General features: G+C 43.3%; 1 protein-coding gene across 1 annotated transcript in view; it reads right to left on the reverse strand.

Moving 5' to 3' along the window:
• The window catches only part of Kcnab1 (potassium voltage-gated channel subfamily A regulatory beta subunit 1), a 338,359-nt gene extending 327,343 nt beyond the window's left edge, over positions 1–11,016 (reverse strand). The window contains exon 1 of the mRNA XM_041659149.1: positions 10,742–11,016. Coding sequence (XP_041515083.1) covers positions 10,742–11,016 — 275 coding nt within the window. The remainder of the gene's footprint in view (positions 1–10,741) is intronic.
• Positions 11,017–21,547: the final 10,531 nt, after the last annotated feature.

Below are 21,547 nucleotides of genomic sequence, written 5' to 3' on the forward strand. Positions count from 1 at the left end.
AGAGGAATATGTTGTTAAAATTAAAGGGTAGTGCGGACCTCTGCTTGGTAAAGGGAATTGCCAAATTCGTGCTGTGTGCTTGAACCACAGCCCTGGGGTAGCGACTGGCTAGCTGTAACATGTCCATTTCTCTTCCTTCCTAAGCATACATCTGGACTATGAGTCCCAGCATCTCATTCGGTTAGGGACTGAATCCCACGCTCACAGATACCATTTACAGGCCCAGCACCCTTCTTTCTCTCTTGTGTCTGATGGATTGATGTCACTGCTCAAGCTGTCTAAGAAAACAAGTTAAAGACGACAGAGCACTCACTTCCGGCCCCATCCAAGCGGACCTTCAGGCTTGTGGATGGACTTGAGAAATAAATATTCTCAGATCAGGTTACTCATGTGTCAGGATTTAGCAGCTAGGGGTAACTTTGTGATCAATGGACTCATTAGGCATAAAGTATTTGCATAAAACTCCCCTATAATCAGCATCAGGAGCCCTTCCCCAATTAGGGACACAAGTCTGGATGGAAGCCCAGTTTAAATGTCTGGCAACTAAAGAAGTATTTGGCAAGTTCCCCTTAGCCAAATTTAGATGACAATGTGTGTGCCCATACACAGAAAACTGTCAATTTCTCTAAACTCAGAGATTCTTCTCTAACACGGGAACATTGACCCTTGGTGGCACTGAACATGTCCAGAAGGCTGTGACTGAAGGAGCATATCTTCAGCGACCATCTCCAGAGGAACGTGAGCGAGTGTTCCTCAGCCCGCTGTGCTGCTTCTTTCCCACAAAACAAAAGCACAGAACCTGCCAGGAAGAGCTTCCAGCAGGACATTCAATGACAAGCCCTGGAAAGGCCATGGTGCTTGTTTCAATCTCCCCTTCTTGGAGCTCAGATGAGATAGACCTAGCCAAGAACTGCTTCAAAGGCAATGAATGAAACAGAGGTCAATTAACTCTATCAGGAGATAGCACTTGAGTGCCTCCAGATGGATTCTTTGAGAGGAAAAAGTCACGTGGGAAAAAAAAGACTGAGGAAATAAAGCATGACCGTGTGGTTGCTTCCTCACCCAGCTCTTTACTAGGCAAGAAGCAAGAATCTCAGATATGAGGGGAAACGCATGGCCCCACTCACATATGTATCCAGAAACACAACCAGGATTTAAACCTAGCCCTTTCTGTTCCAAATCCAAAGAGAGCTAGCTTCTGTTTGTAGAGTGAAAACTTGGTAGATGGACATTTGACTCAGACACACAGAAAGGATTTTAAACCCCCACAATATTTTCCATTGCCAAAGCCAACACCTGTATTTGATACCCATCACCTTCTGTTCAAGCTGTGCACACCTCCCAAGTCCAACTCCAATTCACACCTGCCAGGAACACAGATCCTTCCTCTTCTTTCTCTGACCTTCTCATTTAGAGTATTCCTGACCGAAGTGTAAATGTCACGACTCCTGTGTACAAGTAGATTTTGTAGTAATTCATCTTCGCGTTGCCTCATATAGACAAGATGCTCAATCAGACCGGGCAGTGTTCCCTCACTGATCTCTTGATTGATAGCTGAGATTATTGTCTCGCATACATTTGCATCATAATCTCAGCTCCTTCACAAACGCTGCTAGATTCTTCTATGCCCTGGAATCGCGTGTTGCTCCCCTGGGAGGCTCTGAGTCTATCAAAACACCTTGAGAACTGCCTGTGCAGAGAACCATGCCTGGCCTTCTGCAAACCAATGGAAGGGAACAAATTCCGGGGTTCCAAGTGCTTCTGATGGCCAGGCGATGGTGGCGCATGCCTTTAATCCCAGCACTCAGGAGGCAGAGGCAGGTGGATCTCTGGGAGTTCGAGACCAGCCTGGTCTACAAGAGCTAGTTCCAGGATAGGCTCCAAAGCCACAGAGAAACCCTGTCTAGAAAAATCAAAAGAAAAAAAAAAAATCAAGTGCTTCTGATAACAGCGAGAGCAGCATTAGGACGCGGCTCATGAGCTACTGCCCTACACCATAAGGGATATGAGTTAAGAAGGTGAAATCTCTGTCAGAATGCTGCAACTAAATTCTCACCCACAGGATTGTGTGGCGAATACTGAGTGTCTCTGGTAACTTCCACTTAATAGTTCAGGCTGCCCTGGTTTGTTGTAAACACTGTGTTTAAAGCCTCTTCCTCGTCTAACCCCAATGTACTTTTGCTCAGGAAGTTGGTGCTTCCCTAAACACCTGAAAGAATCTTAATTGAGCAGTGTTCAGTGCTCGGGTGCCAGGTGAAGCACACATTCCTGCCACAGACCTTCAGAGTCACCCACTCTTAGCAAACTTTGTAAACCACATAGACCAGGCATAACATGGGTTACACAGTTCTGACCAAAGTATGGGAGCAAAATGCATTAGTCTTTCAAATCATTTATACTTTAATTTGCTTGTTCTATCCCACTTGCTTATATTGGTAGCCATCTCCTTTTCAAAAGAACGATATTTTAAATTTATTCTTTGAAATTTCCAGATGTGCAAAAAGAGTATCTTGATCATGTTTACCCAGACCCACGTCCCCCTAACTCCTTCCGGGACCCTCCCAACTTCATGACCTCCTTTTAAAATTATTCAGTTAGTTTTCAACTCTGGTGTGGAGTTCTGTGATGGGGTAAGGGCAACCCACCAGGGGCCACAGCCCCAAATAAAAGTTACTATTCATCCCCCGAGAGTCATCAACAGCCTTTATCTCCTCAGCGGAGGCCTGAGGAGTCCTTTACCCCTACATGACTGTCTTTGTAACTGACTTGCTATTTGCAGGTCTTGTGTTGTGAATATGTAACAGCCATATCACTTCCAAAGGACAGTGTTTCATAGGACTCCTCCCAGCTCTTTGGCTCTTACGTTCTTCCTGTCCCCTCTTCTGGGATGGTCCTTGAGTCTTGGTGGTTGTGATGATGGGGAGGGTTGATGGAGGGGAGGGATGACACAGAGCTCCCTCTGCAGGTTGATGAAGAGGAGGGTTGACATAAAGGTCCCCCTGCAGCTGACCACTCATTGTCCCTTATGTTCAGCATTTGGACGGCCACGAGTCTCTGTAGTAAGCACTACCCACTGCAATAAGAAGTTGCTGTGATGAAGGTGCGAACAGTAAAAATCAATGCATGGTGCTCTTTAGATTTTGCCAACTTGATACAAAAGGGAGTCACCGGAAGAAGAAACTTCAACTGAGAAAAACCTCAATCAGATCAAGACTACGGGCTAGTCTTGGGGGGCATTTTCTTAGTCAGTGTTATGGGAGGGCCCAGGACTCTGGGTAGTGCCACCCCTGAGCTGATGGCCCTTGGCTGATATAAGAAAGACGAAGGAATGTGAGCCCAAGGAACAAGTTGGTAAGCAGCGTTCTTCCATGGCCTCTGCTTCAATTCTTGTCTCAGGTTCCTGCCTTGAGTTTGCTTTCTGCCTTGGCCACGTCTTGATGAAGGATGTCTTTTCTCCCCTAGTAGAATATAGCACCTTCTAGTATTATAAAAGCTAGCTGGCAAGCAAGGAGTTTCCTACTTAGTTCAAGATTTATTCATGCCTATGTTCTGCAACCAAAGTGTGTGGGTGTCTTCAGTAATAGGGTCATACCATCTAGTTACAGTGGGTAACCAAAAGTACTGTAGATAGACTGTACTGTTTGGGGTGCCTCTAGGGCCCTCCTGACCAGTAACTAATGGGCTGGTGGTGGCAGTAAACCATTTAATAACCTCTGTCTCTAGGAACATCATTGTTCCCTAATATGAGGTATCCCTGTTGAAATGCCTTTTAAAGCATTCTATCTTTAATTAGCTAATAAATTAGTAGGGTCTTATTTGGCGTCTTCCTCCATCCTGTTTTGGTTAACCCACCCTCTATCTCTCTTTTCTCCCCCCCCCCAACCCTCTGCCACCATCCACCCATCCCTGCTCAGCCTTTAGCTTCCCACATTCCTCTCCTGCTCTTTCATATCACGTGTGTCCCATTATCCACTTCATTATAATTATAATGGGCTGGCAAGATCATAGGATTCACATATAGCTTGTTCACACAAGCTTTCTGTTGGTTAACTCTTCCTCTGGCCTCTCTTCTATCTTTATCACTCTACTCCCTGCTTGAACCCTTCTGCCCAAAATATTGCCCCTCCCTACTTTTCATTTGCTTATTGATTTTATGTGGTGGGAGGAAGAGGTATCATGGCGCCTATGTGGTGGTCAGAGGACAACTTACAATAGCCAGTTCTCTTTCCTCCATGTCAGTCCCAGGGATCTAACTCAGGTCATCAATCTTGACAGCAAGCACCTTTACCCCCTGACCACTCCAGTCCATGAAATCATTGAGTTTTGTGTTTCAACAAACTGTTAGATGTGTTAACTAATTTTTTGAGTTTCTATTTCTTTGACCACAGGAGCAAGAAGTTGGGTGACTTCCCTGCAATACTTCTTATCTTGTTCCCCCGAGACAGCATCTCTCCTCAAACTGGAATCTTGCTTTTACTAGGCTAGCCTGGCTGGCCAGTAGGCATCTGCCTGTCTGTGTTCCCCTCTGTCTCTGTCATGCTCCAATACTGGGGTTACAGACATGCACAGATGTTAGTTAGGTTTTTATTCGCTGTGAAGAGACACCATGACCATGACAACTCTTATAAATGAGAACATTTAATTGAAGCGGCTCATATACAGTTTCAGAGATTCAGTCTATTACCATCATGGCGGGGGGCTTGGCAGCATGCAGCAGGCTTCAGGCTGGAACTACATCTTGACTCAGAGGCAACAGGAAATTAAATGGCTCACTTGGCAGTATCCTGAGCATAGGAAACTCAAAGCCTGCCCCGACAGTGACACATTTCCTCCAATAAGGCCATACACACTCCAATAAATCTGTACCTCCTAATAGTGCCACTCCCTGTGAGCTTATGGGGGCCAAATACATTCAAACTACCACAATAGTCAGCAGACTTTTGCGTGGGTGCTGGGTACTGAACTCGGGTTCTCCTGTGTGCAGAGCAAGCTGGGTGATCACTGGGTGATCTCCCCAGCCCCATCCTGATTCTTGGAAACAGAGTCTCTCCCTGGATCTAGAACTCAATGGTTAGCTAGGCTGGCTGTCCAGCAAGATCCAGGAGTTCTCCTCTTTCCGGCATCTTAGTGGCTGACCCACCCTCCAGCCCCATGTTCTGATTTTAAATGCTGAAGCCCCTAACCTAAGGTCAATGCATTACACATATTTGCCTCACCCACAACCCAAGCAGTAGAGAAAGTACTGAAGTGGAGAACGTAGCTATGGCAACCATGGGTCCCCAACACCCACATCCTACTTCACAACACAGTATGGGTCCTATTCTTCCTGTTGTGGCTTAAGCTGCTCTGTCCCTCAGAGCTATGCTGAAGTCGTAGCCCTGGTTCTTATAGATACAACCTCATTTAAAACAGGGTCTTGAAGCTTCCTATCATTAAGTTGAAATACACACAGAATTGAAGTTGGGCTTAATCCATGACTGGTGTTCTGGGAAATCCAAGCACACCCATAGGAGAGAGAGAAGAGCGGGTTATGATAGAAGCAGACAGCATAGTGATGCATCCACAAGTCAAGGAATGACTAAGAGTGGCCCAAGTCGCCACAAACAAGAAAAAGGAGTATAGCAGAGGTTGCAAGCAGTGCCATCATACCCCTTGATTTAGGATGGTTGGTCTTCCAGAGTAATAAAAAAAAATTTTTTCTGTCATCATAAACCACCCAGTTTATTGTATTTTGTTCTGCCGTCTACAGGTTAATTTTCATTTTATCTTCTATTTCGTTTATTTAATCTCCGGGTTTTTCCACTTTTAACTTTTGCAGTATTTTCCATCAAGATTTGAAGGCTACAGTTTTATTTAGAAGCATGTTTCTAGAAATGGCAGCATTCTTTGACGTGTTTGCAGTGGAATGTGATACAGCAAGGAGGAAGAAAGTAAATGGTTGTCTTTTGATACATTGTTTCTGCTTAAACAAAATGCTGATACATTGTTTCTGCCGAAACAAAGTGCCGATACATTGTTTCTGTGGAAACGAAGTGCCGATACTTTGTTTCAAAGTGCCGATACATTGTTTCTGCCCATACAAAATGCTTTCAGCCACCAGCCGTGTGGCAGTGCAGAGTAATGCAGCAGGAAGCACACAGCCTGAACTCTCCTTTGGCATCGTCACAGATGAGTGTATTTGGCTCTGCTATACAGAGCTGTCTGCCCCTCGTGAACTTCCTGTAAGAGGCTTCCAGAGGGGAGCCCTGAGCGTTCACACCGTTAAGTGCTGGTGTAACAAGCAGAGAACATTAGACTTGAGACCTCCTCATAAAATCGTCTTATCGCTTAAGGTTGCAGAGAGAATGAAAGATGAGAATAGTGTGTTATGTATTAAGGGTTCCATAAAAAGTTGTTATCTACTGCAGGAAAAAAAACCCTGCGTGTTTAATCATAAAGCACTTCTGAGTTCCTTATAAAAGGGGGCAAACTTTAGAAAAGTCCATGAGGCATATCTGAAGGGAAAAGTTACTTTTTCCAGAACACTCAAAAATTTCTTGATACTTTACCCTGTCTTTACCCTGTGCCCCGCTTCTGCTAAGTACCCACAGTGTTCTTCCTGGCTCACATGGATACTCTCGTGTTTACAATGACCTGGGTCATGAGTCCTGTGCCTACCTAACAGAAACAAATAATTCAGAGAATCTATCGCTGCATGCCCACCAATACAGCATGTTGCCTGTGCATTCTTCTTGACCACATGTTAACCCTGATGCCTACAGGGTTAAATGCTAAGATGATGTGCTTTTGTGAAAACGCTGAAATTAAGGTGCAATTTCTCTAATAGAACCATGACAAAGTTTTCAAAATAAGAACATGTGGATTTGATGTAATTCTATTATCTAACCCATAGTCTGTCTTTAGAACTTGTCTGGCATCCCTACAGCGCATTGAAGAGCTGACTAGATTCCACCCAGAACTCAGTGCAGGGCATAAACTGTATTTGGGAGTCCTTCTCTGATGGAGGAAGGTCATTGGTTAAGTAATAAAGAAACTGCTTGGCCTCATAGGTTAACACATAGGTGGGAGGAGTAAACAGAACAGAATGCTGGGAGGAAGAGGAAGTGAGCTCAGACTCAACAGCTCTGCTCTCTGGAACAGAGACGCCATGCTCCCCTCTCCCGGGGAGATGCGATTCAGCTCTGACCCAGGATGGACGTAGGCTAGAATCTTCCTGGTAAGCGCACCTTAGGGTGCTACACACATGATTGGAAATGGGTTAGTCCAGGTGCGAGAGTTAGCCGAGAAGAGGCTAGATATAATGGGCCAAGCAGTGTTTAAAAGAATACAATGTCCGTGTAATTATTTCAGGGTATAAGCTAGCCAGACGGCCGGGGTGCTGGGGACGCAGCCCCGCCGCTCTTATTACTACACTTCTCCTTGGTCTCCTTCAGTAAGGACAACTTTGCTCCTTTTTGTGGGTCAGAAAATTTCAGGGCAGTTCTCCTGCAGATGTGGCTCAAACCAATTCCTGATGAGAGGTTAGTGTGTAGAATATTGGGTCGACTTCTCTTTTCCCACATAGATTCAGATTACACATCTGGCAGAAACATGACCATCTTGCGTCCAGCAGAGTTGAAGATGTTCACTTGGAGACTGAGCCTTGGCAGAGTGTAAAGGTTGGAGCCTAGTCAGTAGCAGGAAACTGTGCTTGGGTTGGTTTGTTTATCCATGCACGCCTTGCTAAAGCATCTCTGGAAGCTCTCTATCACAGCGTCATGATTTCTGTATTCCTGCCTCCCAGATTAGAGTGGGAGAGGGAAGCTCATATTGAAAAGGAGTCAAGATAAACAACATCCACACCCCAACTGCCAGTGTCCAATGGTATTTGCACACAGAATCTCCACACCAGGAGACCCAAGGAAGAGTCAGCAACACAGAGCAAAAATAGGCTTCAACCACTGGTCTTGTGGCCTTGGAGATTCCCAACTGGTTCATGCACCATGGGATAAGAAGACACAAGTACTGAAGAAAACGCGGAAAGAAGTTGACACTTCATACTGAAAACCTAAATTCCCATCCTTCCTCTGGAAGCATTCAGCTGGAGAGATTTTTCTCCACTCTTTTTTTTTTAAAGTGTTTTAGCAGATTTATTTTAACCTCTAATCCCTCCTTAGACCTTAAAGGAAGATTGACCTTGTAATAGGAGGATCTAATTCTACAGCAATTCTTTTGTCTTAGGATCACATCTTTTAGGAGCTTGCATGATTACAGTGTATTATTAATCACAATACAGATGAATTATACCTTCATTATGTGTAGACCTCAACACAATTGAGAACTTAAGCCCTGCAAAAGGAAGCTGTCTGTAATGGTCAGGCCCAGATTCAACAAGAAAATCCCAGCCCAAGACAGTGCAAATCAATCGCCTTGGGGACTTCACAGATGGCCCTTAAGTCTGATTCTGCCAGCTAGTGCCTACTACATACACTAACTAGTCCCTTCCTGGAAACACACACACACACTGCAACAGTCCAGGATGAATGGGCATTTCCTGTCCTGATGGCGGTGAGTAGATAAGACCTTTACTTTTTCAAAGCACTCAGTAAGCAAGGGCGACACACAACTGGTGTCAATCACTGCCCTGAAGATCACAATAATCTCAAATCATGTCTTATTTTGTCTTTTCTGACAATGGGGCCAGTTATCATTTAAGGAGAACAGTAAAGAGCGGTGATTCATTTTTCCCCCAATTTCTCACTAAACTTTATTATCTTAATTGATCCTTCACTTGATTCAGTGTCTGTTGACAGGACGAATTTTGTGGTCCTGTATTCTATTCATTACAGAAAGTTACGAGTTTAGAGTAAGGCAAAGAATATGTTTGGAAAAAAAAAACCATTATCAGGGATCTCCTTTGTCATTAACTCCCCTCCCCTGCAGAGCCTCTGTAATAATAGCTTTATGGACTTGAAAGATATGCAATGGTTTGGGATATAAGTTATGTAAGAAGGTGAATTTCCAGCAGGGACAAGCTTTCCTTAAATGAGACCATCCCTTCCTTAAGTCCTTCCTCCTCCTGCCCCAAATGTAGGCGTCAGAATTTCTACAAGAATATACATAGGCCACCTTGTCCATGAATACTAAATCTATTCCCAGAACATTTCTAGAAAACTTATTTCATCCTTTATTTTACGTGGTGATTTTTTAATAGTGACCTATATTTTGAAACATTTATTTTATTACTGCCGATCGAAAGGGGAGAATGTAAGTTTGTTGAGGCATTTTGAAGAGTATTGTCCATGTTTCTAAGTATATGTACTATCTAATTCAACTGCTTTAGAAGTTTCCCTGGGATATCCTTTGGGGGGGGGGATATCCTTTGGGGGGGGGGACATCCTTTTTGAATTAGAAATATAACAACAGAAGCTGAGGAAAGACTCCGTGGAAGAGGGCTTGCTCGACAAGTGTTCAGACCTGCCTGAGTCCAAATCCTAGCAACCCCGTAAAAAGTTGGGGGTGGGGGATGCATGCCTGTCACTCTAGCATTGTGGAGCAAAGACAAGCAAAACCCAAGAGTCCCCTGGACAACCAGCCTAGCTAATAACAAGCTTCTGGTACAGTGAGCCATCCAGTCTCAACGCAATAAAATGGAGCATGGCAGAGGAAGAGACATGATGTCCTGCCCTGGTCTCCCTGCATACCTCCGCGCTCGTGTGCAGGCACTCCACATGCCAGCATATTCCCACTACAAACACGTCACACACTCACAACACACACAAAGATACCACACACTCATACAATACACATATACACCACATACACACATATCACACATAGACAACACATATCACAGACGTGTTACACACACATACCACGTCACCCCATACACACAGACACACACAAAGACACATGCACACACACACATACCACCTATACCTACGGAAGCTGCTAATGGCATACTGGATGTTTTGATACAATATGTTGTAGTCTTTACAAAAAACATATTTTGGCTATTTCACTAGTGGATTTTTATTATCATTGAATAAAAACTATTCTCTTGCAAGGCTATCTTTATTTCTTAAGAGATTTCTTAATAAAAAAAATTGTTGGAAATAAGTCCACTTGGGCTTCAGGACCCCAGACACTTTAGTCTGTACAGGTTGCCTTGCTGCAGTGGATTTAATGAAACTATCCTCCCCTCCTGGTATGTGAAGACTGAGAAGAAAGAAAATCTGCCGGAAACTGCCTTACATTTACACCTTTTTAAAAAGTGCCCTTTTCCCCAGGGGTAATCTGTCCCCACCGCTGAGGTATATGATTGTCAGTACAATATGCTGGGCACCCTCATGAACCACCGGAACCTTCATCTGTCCACTTTCGAACAGCTAAAGAGCCTTCCCCTCGTGCCCTACTTCTCAAGGTAAAGGAAATGCAGGCAGGCTACAATGACATTTTTTTCCTTGGGGAAGGAACTTTTCTTTCCCTACACCCTCCGAATTCCTCAGATTTTTTTTCTTAAGAAAAATTTTTACACTCTCCAGTAAACTCGTTACCGACTTTCCACAGGATGCTTTCCGAATCGCAGCCCAGAGAGCAGTGTTTACTCTTGCATCAAGTTCCTGCCCTTTGTTGTACAGGTTCGCAAGTGCCAAGCATCCGCTAGACCGTGAGAGCCGCTGCTAAGATTTCACAGCCTGGGAGGAAGACAACACACCTGCTCTCCAGATCCCGCCCAGGATGCCCCCATCAGCGCGCTCACCTGTGCGGCATCCCGGTGGTGTGAGCTGTGGTGTGCTCGCTCGACAGCTCGCAGAGCTTCAGGTACCAGTTCATCTCCACTTCCCGCAGCAGGGCCAGCTGCCGCGCCCTGAGCTGGCTTTGCCCGCAGGGGCTGAGGCTACTGTCTTTGACATTCTCGTGGGCTTTCTTGGGAGATTTGTCTTTCCCTCCTGAGGAAAGGCCAGACTGCTTTCTGAACTTGCTGTTGTCTTCGGAGATCTGACTCCCTGCAGCGCCTGTGCGGGCTGCCAGCATCTTCGAAGTTCCAGTCTGCCTTTCTGAGAAGACGCTAAGCGACTGTCATCAAAGTAATTTGAATTGATTTCTGCTTCTGTCTCCCTCTTCTGCCCTGCCCCCTCCCCCACCTTAACCTTATCCTGCCACGGACTTGTAACTGAGCCCGCTGAGCTTGGTATGAAAGGATATCTACCTCTAAGGTTTCCTGACGGGAGAGGTAAGGCGGCCACTACCTGTCACTTCCTGGAATATGGAAATTCAAGAACAAGTCTCCAAAACTTTGTAATTCTGAAGTCGATGCTGCTATAGCCTCTCGAAAAGTTAGGAATGCGGCCTCACTTTTACCTTAGATAATAAGGTTTGAATAAATTATATTTTATCATTACATCAGAGTTACATTTTTAAAAAAGCCCACTTGAGACTCATCAGTCCTTTTCAGAGTATATATATATATATATATATATATATATATATATATATGTATATATATATATATACATATATATATATATTCTTTTTTATTAGATTTTTAAAAAAAATACCAATCCAAATTCCCACACCCTTCATATATATATATATGTTTAATTTTTTTATTTATGAACATTGATGCTCTGCCTCCATGTATATCTATCTGTATGAGGGTGTCAGGTACCCTGGAACTGGAATAACAGCCAATTGTAAGCTGCCATGTAGATACTGGAAATTGGCCCCAGGTCCTCGGGAAGAACAGACCGTGCTTTTAACCGCTGAGCCATCTATCCAGGCCGAGTTGGAAAGTTTTAATGTGAATTTCCTCCAATTAGATTGACCGTCTCCTCCAATTAGATTGATAAGACAGCTTTCCTAACCGTTTGGCTCAACCATAGAGTGAAATGTTGATTCTATTTCCCACTCCACTGGGAGCCGAAGGCTCTTTGAATCAGTAATTGACCCTCCAGACACTTAACATCTACGGAAGGCATGAAAATCATCTTACAATTGGATTTGCAGCCAGACTTGAGGTGAAGATGGAGTTGGAGGGAAGATAGGTGTGTGTGTGTGCACATGTGTTTGAGTTTACCTGTGCATTTGTATGTTAAGTGCCTATGAACACTAGCTCTGAAGAAAGGAGAGTTTGGTTAATGTCTTTTTGATTAAGGCGCACGGGTGGGACCCAAGCTTGCTCAAGGATATGCGACCTCTGACCTCTGCTTTGGCTCAGAAGAGCCATGATATTTACAATGCCACTGCTCACTCAAGATTCCCACTACCTTGTTGTTTGGTATCACTAACCCTGTGGTTCCCCTAATTATCCTAAATCCCTCTTCTCTATCCCCTATCTCAGTGTCTGCTGTATGTGAGCCTGGGGACATATGTGAAATTTCCTGCTTATGACAAGGCCACAGGTTAAAATTATAGAGCTACAGTAAGGTCTTACAGGCTCTGGGAAGGCAGGGGAGAAAAGGACCGAAGAGATAGAGGAACAGCTCTCAGAAGCATGCCAATATTTCTGTGAACACTCATCAGTTGTTAGTGAAGCTAAGCCGAAAGTTAGAGGACAACAGTCACAGCCCAAGAACTCTCTTGTGTATAGGGAAGTGCCATTCTTGTGTTATTATTGTTTAAAAAATCTTAAATCATTATCTTAAATTTATCCAAAGAAATTGAAGTCCCTTTTTTAAAAAATACATGAGCAAGCTCTTCCTTGGCAGCTGGAATGTTACATGCTTCCTTTTTCTGTCTGAACTAGTTTCTTCAGCCTGTGGCTCACCATGGTCCACCGCTCTCGGCTGCACACAATATTTCACCTATGACCTTATGAAATAACTCTACAATAAAATATAAAAATAGTAAACATCCCAATTTTATGTCTACTATATTTTTATAATACTAGGAATTGAATCATCCTGACAATTAACTATTGTACATAATTTGTCAAAGCTAGATTTGATATATTTTGAAACCCTGGTACTTAGCATAAAAAGCAAATTCTTATTTTACTGTTTATATATTATATGTTTTTGTCATTCTCTGAGAATTTCACTCATGTGTATAATATAGGATTGTATTATAATTTTCCATTCTGCCAAGCCTCTATGCCTCTCTTAACTCCTCCCATATCCATCCTCACCCTTCAAACTTCATTTCTTGTTTTTTTTTTTTTCATAATCCACTGAGTCCAGCTTGTGCTGCCCACATAAGTGTGGGTGTGGGCCATTCACTAAAGGGTGATCACACTACCAGGAGCCATACCACTAGAGAAAACAGACTGTCTGTGCCCCAGAAGCCACCAGCTGTCAAAAGTTCCTCAGTCAGGGGAAGAGGCTCGTGAGCATCCCTTCCCCAAGTTATCTGGCTTGATCTTTACAGGCCTCGTGCAGGCAGCTACAGCTTCTGTTCTTTCATGAGTACAGAAGACCTGTCCTATCCAGAAGATACCATTTCCTCCTGGATTTCTGGATCTTATCCTCTCTGCACCCCATCCTCACCCCACCCCAATTTCCCATTTCCCAAGCTACGGGGAAAAGGTTGTGATATAGCTGTACCGTTTAGGACTGGGTACTCCAAAGACTATCTCTCTGCACTTTGTACAGTTGGGGGTTCTAACGATTGCTGTCTGGTACACAAAGGAGCTTCTCTGATGAGATCTGAGAGTTGTACTAATCAACACGCGTAGAGATATCCATTTAGAAGTCAGTTCAAGAACTACATCCATTTGCCAAAATGGCAGTAGTGGGTTTTCCTGTTGGGTTTATGATCTCTCCAGCCACTGGTTCTTGGTCCAATTGAGAATACCAGGCGTTCTTTTCCTCTTATCGGGCAGGTTTTAACTGCCGTCAGAAGATGGCTTGTGCCAGTATTGCACACATGGACATGTCTTGCCAGGCCAGTCATTGTGCCAGCTCACAGGGTTCACAGCTGGGTAAGACGGTTGCTGACTTTTGTTCCCAGAAGCTGACATTGTCCTTCCTGGTTCTAAGAGAGCTGTCCCACAAGAAGGAAGCTTTGCAGTCTGTACCAGCTTGGTTTCTCTATGTCCTGGTGCCATGTATGGGGCACTTTTCCTCAAGGTGTTTACCAGAACTTTGCTAGAAATCCTCAAAACTATACAAGTTATTACCTCTGGTCTTGATTATTCATCAAAACTTGAAAGTAAAACCCAATTGTTGAAGAAGACATACTTCCTTGATAAAAACTCAAAATTGTCTTGGATATCATAATGAAAAGTAAAAACAACCCATATTTCTGATATATTATTCTCACCCTTAATGCTGATGGTTCTTGCTATCTGATAAAAAGAAATAAATCTGGGTATCACTCATTCTCAGAATAAAGGGATGGCATTTTGTGTAAGATGTAAACCTAACAAGTATTGTAGGGTTGTCTTTGACTGATATTTTCTAATATTATATTAGCTCAATATGATTCTATTACATTAGCTTATTAGACCACATTGTCTCAAACGGACCCTCATTAATAACATCCACAGATACAGTGAATGAGGAAGTAAACGGTAAAAGTAAACCAATGGTTGCCAACTCTAAGTGGAGGCTGGAATATCACTGAATTCTGCAAAAGCCAATGGGGACTTAACTGACCTCAGGCAGAGGAGAAGGGCTCAGCTCTGTCTTATGCGAACATGTGACCTGGACAAGTTAGTTAAGACCCTGTTTTTTACTTAGGGTTACAATTGCTGTGATGAAACACCAAGACCAAAAGAGACTTGGGAAGGAGAGGGTTTGTTTTCTTTGGCTTGCATATGCAGAACCACAGTCCACTGAAGGGATCCAAAGCAATAGCTCAAACCCGGCTGGGACCTTGAGGTCGGAGCTGATGGAGGGGAGCTGCTTGCTGACTTGCTCCTTAGACCCACTCAGTCCGCTTTCACATAGAACCCAGGGCCATCTGCCCAGGGGTGGCACCACCCACCATGGGCTGGGCCCTCCCATATCAATCACTCATTAAGAAAATGCCCTGGAGACTTGCCAACACCCTGGTCCATCCTATGGAGACAATTTCTTAGCTCTTCCCTCTCAGATGACTTTAGCTTGTATCAAATTGACATAAAACTAGCCAGCACAGTCTCCATGGGCAAAAAAGGAAAACATGGATTATATTGTTTTTATGAGAATTGTGGATTCTTCAGATAAAGCAATTAAGACCTAGAAAGGCATACACAAATTATCTTGTCATTTATTATTATATTATTCCCATTTCAACACCGAGAGGGATTTTTAGATGTGTCAAAGCATCCACATGTGCTTTTTTGTCACTTTAAAGTATCTGGCCCATTTTTTCATAGTCTGATTAATAAAAGCCACTTTGTACTATGATTGATAGTTCTTGTGTTGTTCAGGTCATATCACCAGGGAGCTCCTGATTCGGCAATGTCTGTGGCCCAATTTAGGACACACTCTCCAAGGGATGGTTAGTAACAGAAAGAGTGGAGAAATCTAGAGATTCCCCTATAGAAACAGGTGCCTAAATGTGGTGGCTCGTTAAGACACAGGATGCTTCAGGAGACAGGACCAACAGTGCCCCTGACTCAGAACTGCTTGCAGGGTTTCCATCTTTCCAATGGGGTCCTAGAAAATCCTGGGGTGTCCTAGGACTTTCAGTTCTGTAAGGAGCAGAAGCTCATTAGCTTTCCTTCCTTACATTCATGTAAACTAAGTGTCCCTTATTTAAAATATTTGGGGCCAAAGTAGTTCCTAGAACCCATGCACCATGATTAATATTCCAGAATTTTTATGTGAGAAGTACATGCTCTTCAGACGTGAACTGAATAGCAGTTAAAGAATAAATGTGGTTTCTATTGAAGATTTTCTCTTTACAGACAGTGGTTATCAGATAGTATACGAATCTCTCCAAGTGCCTTGGATTAGAGTAAAGATCTAACTGAAACCAGGGCAAGGAAGTTTCCACAATGCAGAAAGGGCTTGCATTGTTAGATACAAATCACACATGATACACAGAAAACTGTCTTTGCCTCAAAACCTAAGATCTGCTTCTGACATGGAGCCCCTTTCTTGATGCTGATGCTTCCTCCTGTCCCAATGAAACATGAGACATGTTCCCCCTTTCCTATGCATAGCACTGACCGAAGCATCCTCTATTAAGCCCCTATGGCCCAACTTACTTCTACCATAGGTTTATTTTGTTCTAATTGAGAAGTGAGTGTATGCTATTAACATTAGCCATGTTCTATTTATTAAACGTAAATTTCCAAATAAAAACAAATTAATCTTTACCAATGCTGGAAAGTTTCAGTCACCAGAAATATGGTACTTTACCAAAACTTGACAGTAGCATAACAGAGGAAAGGGACATGGGTTATACTGTCTGAAGAGGCCAGAAAATTGGTTCACAGTAAAAACCAAAGAACAGGTGAAAAGTTGGTGGGCAGAAGCTATACTAACCAGCAGGTGGAGCTCGTTCAAAATGACCCCTGCTTGGCGATGGGGGATGGCTCAGTAGGGGAAGCACTCGCTGTGAGAGCATGAGGACCTGAGTTTAGAGCCCCAATATCCGTGTAGAATTTGGTTCTGGTGGTGTACACTTGTAACCCCAGACAGAGGAAAGAACCAGAAGATCCAAGTAACCCGCTCACTTTGAGCTCCAGGCTCAGTGAGAGAATCTGGCTAAAAGAAATAAGGTTTTCAGCAAGGAGAACTCTGGCTACACTCCCCCACCTCTGTCTCTCTTTCTCTCTCTCTGTCTCTGTCTCTGTCTCTCTGTCTCTCTCTCTTACACACACACACACACACACACACACACACACACTTTTCTTCTGTAATGAAAGAAAGCTGCCTAGGAGAAAGGCCTGCTAAGCCCTGACATGAGTTGAGAGTAGCATTTATGACCAAGAGAGATGAGTCATCCATTAAAGGTTAGGTTTACAACCAAACTATATAAGAGAGTAGCCTTTATGTGAGGTTGTGTTATTACCTCCAGGGATGATCACTTACAGGTGTACGTGTGGAAAATCAGGAGGACTTGGTGGGCCCAGAGGTGAGGTTTTGCAGGCAGGAGAGATGGAAACACAGTGGGGGTGAGCATGCTGACACTGGAACATACCAGAGATAAGACCTAGACGAACGACTCAACAACCCAGGGTCATTCTATGGTCTGCAGCTCTCCAAGGCCTGGTGGGCTTCCCTGGCCTTGGTTTAAAGGATGCTAGGCAGTTTTGATGTAAGAAAGAAGCAGGCAAACATGGGAAGACTGCTTGTTTGGAATTATGCACAACTTTCTCTTCTAATGATGCACTTTGCTGTCTGACTCCTTTACTCACAAGTACTATGCACACATGCACACACGCACATGCACACACACACACCTGTCTGAACAGTGTGCCAAGGACTTTGAGCCCCTGTGCACATTTGGCTCCACACACAACCCTCTCCGAGTAGAGAGATAAATTTCTCCTCTAGCAACCAAACTCAGACAATCTCTTAGCAAAGTGGGTTCCCTAAGGGAGCTTTAAGGAGAATCCCCTGTTTACTAAGTTACTCCTCTCTATCACTGACATGCACATGATTTTAAAAGGATCCATCGTGGGAAGGGACATCATAGCAAAAATGATTTATGTGGCCTAATCTAGCAATCAAAATAAAGAACCACTCAGACGATTTCTCCTTAGTAGTCAGCCCCTTCCTTCCTTCAGATGCTACAGCAACAACATATTTCAGCCAGTGACCAATGAAGTATCTTCATTCCTGTGGCTGCTCTCCTGCATTGCATTCCGAGCTTTCCTATTGTTTTGCTCTAGATAAAATTCCCTTGCTACTCTCGCAAATATGTGTGAACTTTTTATTTCAATTCTGCAAATTAAAAGTCAAGAAACATCCAGCTGCCATTAATAAAGATGCAACACTGTAACTGACTCCAGTAACGGAATAGCATTTTAATGTAGTTCTCTTTCTGTTCTTACTAACAATCGTTAACATTTATTGAGTAGCACTTTGCTAAGTAGGCATGCATCTTATTTAAGGACATAACAACTCTACAAAACATCTGGCCCTATGACCTATGTCTTACAAATTAAGAAATAGAGCATCGGAAAGCTTGGCTAATTTCCTTGAGATAAAACATCAGTTTTGGGCCTCTTGATGACCCAGAGTGGAGTCATTTCCTCATATTTTTACCCTGAGAAGAGAAGGATGGCCAGCCTTTTAGGTGACTACTATATGCTCAACACCTCCTAGGCATGTTGTTTTCTTATTATCTCTTCCTTATGCAGCTTGATCTCTACAAGATAAGACCCTCTGTAAGAGTTGAATCAGAGAAATGAACTAAATACCTTGTTGATGCTTCGGTTATTTGCTTGTTCTGCTTGGACATCCCTTTGATTCTTCACAGCTGGAGAGTATTTCTGGGTACTCCTGGCCTATTCTTTCTCACACAACTCCTGCTCTCCGTTCAGCCTTATCCTTCTGACAATGTTGCCAGTAGGTCTACTTAGATAGAACTCATGAATAGACAAGGAGTAGTTATTCTATTCTTGTAAGTTCTGGGCTAGTGAGCACCAAAGAGTCTCAGACTATGCTGACAGACAGAGTTTTAATTCTCCAGGCCCTGAAAATAGGGAATCACAGTGCCAGGCTTTAGAGCACGGAGATTTGTAGGTCTAGGTGTTTGAATAGAGGCACAAAGTTCTGAGATTTGTTTGTCGAGGGTCCAGAACTCAGCACCTAGTCAAATTCCAGTCTCTAGCAGTAGCTAGAGGCAGCAGCAGTCATTAGCAGTCCATCCCAGCTAGTGCTCCAGTTCCTGTGCCTTGGGGATCAGAACTATTGATCTTTACCCAGGCTGCAGCCTGTAATATTAATGTTACTGGAGGCTATAATCTTTCATCTTCAGCTTTTCATATCCTTTTGCCTTTTGTGACGTTGGATTTCTTCCACTTCTGTTCCCCCCTGGTTAGGACACGGCTCCTCTGAATGTTTCTAGACAGCTCCCATCTATTGATATCACCCATCTATTGATATCACCCATCTATTGATATCACCCATCATCTATTGATATCACCCATCATCTATTGATATCACCCATCTATTGATATCACCCATCTATTGATATCACCCATCATCTATTGATATCACCCATCATCTATTGATATCACCCATCATCTATTGATATCACCCATCTATTGATATCACCCATCTATTGATATCACCCATCAATTGATATCACCATTGGTGCTGTTGTTACTGCCTTGTGCCACTGCCAGTGTCTCTTCATTGTGTTACTGGCTCAGCCTACAATGTTTGCAATGAAAGTCTCAAGTAATCAAAGCCAAAGACCATTCAAGGAAAGTCTTTTAATACTGACTATTGCAATATCCAATCGGCAATGGAGGGTAGCTCCCAACTGATTTGGAAAGTGAATTTGACAGCATTGTTATACAGCCTGAAGCAGGCATGATGCAAATGTGGTAATTGTAGCTCTCACCAATGATAGCACAACTTCCAGTTTTACAAAGACTAATCACCCCCGATGTAGGGTCAACATTCTGATCTCCACCAGAAAGGCCCATTAAGTTATGATTCTAGCATCTAGACCAAGGTACCAAATGATTCCACACTCCACGCGCCAAACAGTTCCAAAGACCAAAGAACCACAGCTGTGGTTCATATCTCAGTACCAATTTCTGTCTTAGTTGTTCTTCCTGTTTTCACAATAAAATATTCCTTAGAAAAGCAACTTAAGGAAGAAATGGTTTATTCAGGCTCACAGTTCAAGAATAGAGTCTGCCATGATAAGTCAAGGCTCAGGAGCTTGAAACGCAGGTCATATCACATCACATCCACAATAAGGAAAGAGAGAGTCATGTATGTATCCGTGTTGCTCAGCACCTTTTATCTCTTTACATAGTTCAAGATGCCAGAGAAACCGGTGGGCAGGTTTTCCCACCTCGATAATCCTTTACAAAATGCCTAGAAACCCCTGTCCCGGGTGATTGGATTTTAAGTTCTGCCAAGTTGAAAATTAACTATAGCCATCTCTCTCTTTCTAAGTGTGTATGTGTGTGTGTGTTAAGTGTGCATATGCACATCTCAATGAATAGCCCTGCTGTGCTCAAACTCATAGGTCTCCTGCCTTCACCTCCTAAAAATTCTGGGGGTCTAAGACATGCAGTATTATGCCTTGGTCTTGTCCTTAGTCAAAGTAAAAGAACATCTAAGATTGACATGATTACGCACTGAATTTAACCAGGAAAGCTCTGTGAACTTGGTTTCCTGGGATCATAAAAGAAATATATGGCCAGTCAGTGGTGGCGCAAGCCTTTAATTCCAGCACTCAGGAGGCAGAGGCAGGTGGATCTCTGTGAGTTCAAGGCCAGCCTGGTCTACAAGAGCTAGTTCCAGGACAGGAACCAAAGGCTACAGAGAAACCCTGTCTGGAAAAAATTCAAAAAAAAGAAATATATGGATAAATTAAATAAACGGCTATCATAGAGTAGGCTAGAGTGAAGCCATGGAGAGTCTGTTAAAGAGTTCACTCTGTAAATGCCCACGATATATCGTTGTCTTTTAATTCACAAAAGAAGGTCAAACAGGTTGTTACTTGGATTGGTAGTTCAAGGATAGGATTGAATTTGATAACAAGTCGTATTGGCTAGAAAGAGCAGAAAGCAGATCCAGTGTTAACAATTTCGGATTTGGAAACCAAAGATATGGAACGGATCATGATGGCTTTGATAGGCCCAGAGGAAGAGGAGAAGAAAGAACCAGGAAACACGGAGGGAAGGTGTTCAACAGGCTGGAATCTAGAGCGATGCTCCCAGCAGCCAGACGACAGTTACTGTTTACTCTTAGAAACTTGGTGGTGATCTCTCGAGTGCGTGCACCTGAAAGGTTTATACAGCACTTGTAAGCCACCGATTATATGGGATGATCTAGAATTCAGAGACTATATCTGGGATTCAGAGATGCACAAAAATGTTCTGTTTTGAAAGTGTTAATTTTTTCCTTTTGACTGACAGTTCTTGGATTGAGACCAGAGACACGTTCACCCCAGAATTAGAAGGCATTACGGAACAAGTAAGAGCTTTAGTCTTGAGCCTACGAGGCTGAAAGGGCATTAAAGGATCACAGATAGTGAAAAGAGGAAAGAAAATGAGAAGCATAATAATCTCTGATCTCTTCATTGACATTTGAGAACAATTCTTTGCTACTCACTAAGGAGCTGTCTTGCTGCTCTAATGAATTCCTAGTCACTTAGAATTTCAGATAAGCTCCTACCTCTTGTTCTGAGCTGGGTTTTAGTGGCAAAGAATTGATTGCTAATGGATCTTTTCAGCGACTTCATGACCACTAATCCAGCCTGAAAATTTAGTGGAATGGAACTTTGTTCATAATCATTAACCTCTGTGGGTACATTGTTGGTACTTAAGGCTCGTCTATGTCTGAGCATCTAACAGGTATGGTCCTTTGGGCATAGGCCGAGGAGTGGAATAGCTGAGTCACAGGGTAGATTTGTCGTCTGCTATTTGGGAATGCTATACTGATTTCCATAGTGACTGCCACTTTCCAATCCCACCAACGGTGAATGAGAGCTCCCTTCT

Source organism: Microtus oregoni, unplaced genomic scaffold, assembly GCF_018167655.1.
Source record: "Microtus oregoni isolate MIOR12 unplaced genomic scaffold, Mior012 000010F_ref0000083, whole genome shotgun sequence".
Classification (NCBI taxonomy): Eukaryota; Metazoa; Chordata; class Mammalia; order Rodentia; family Cricetidae; genus Microtus; species Microtus oregoni.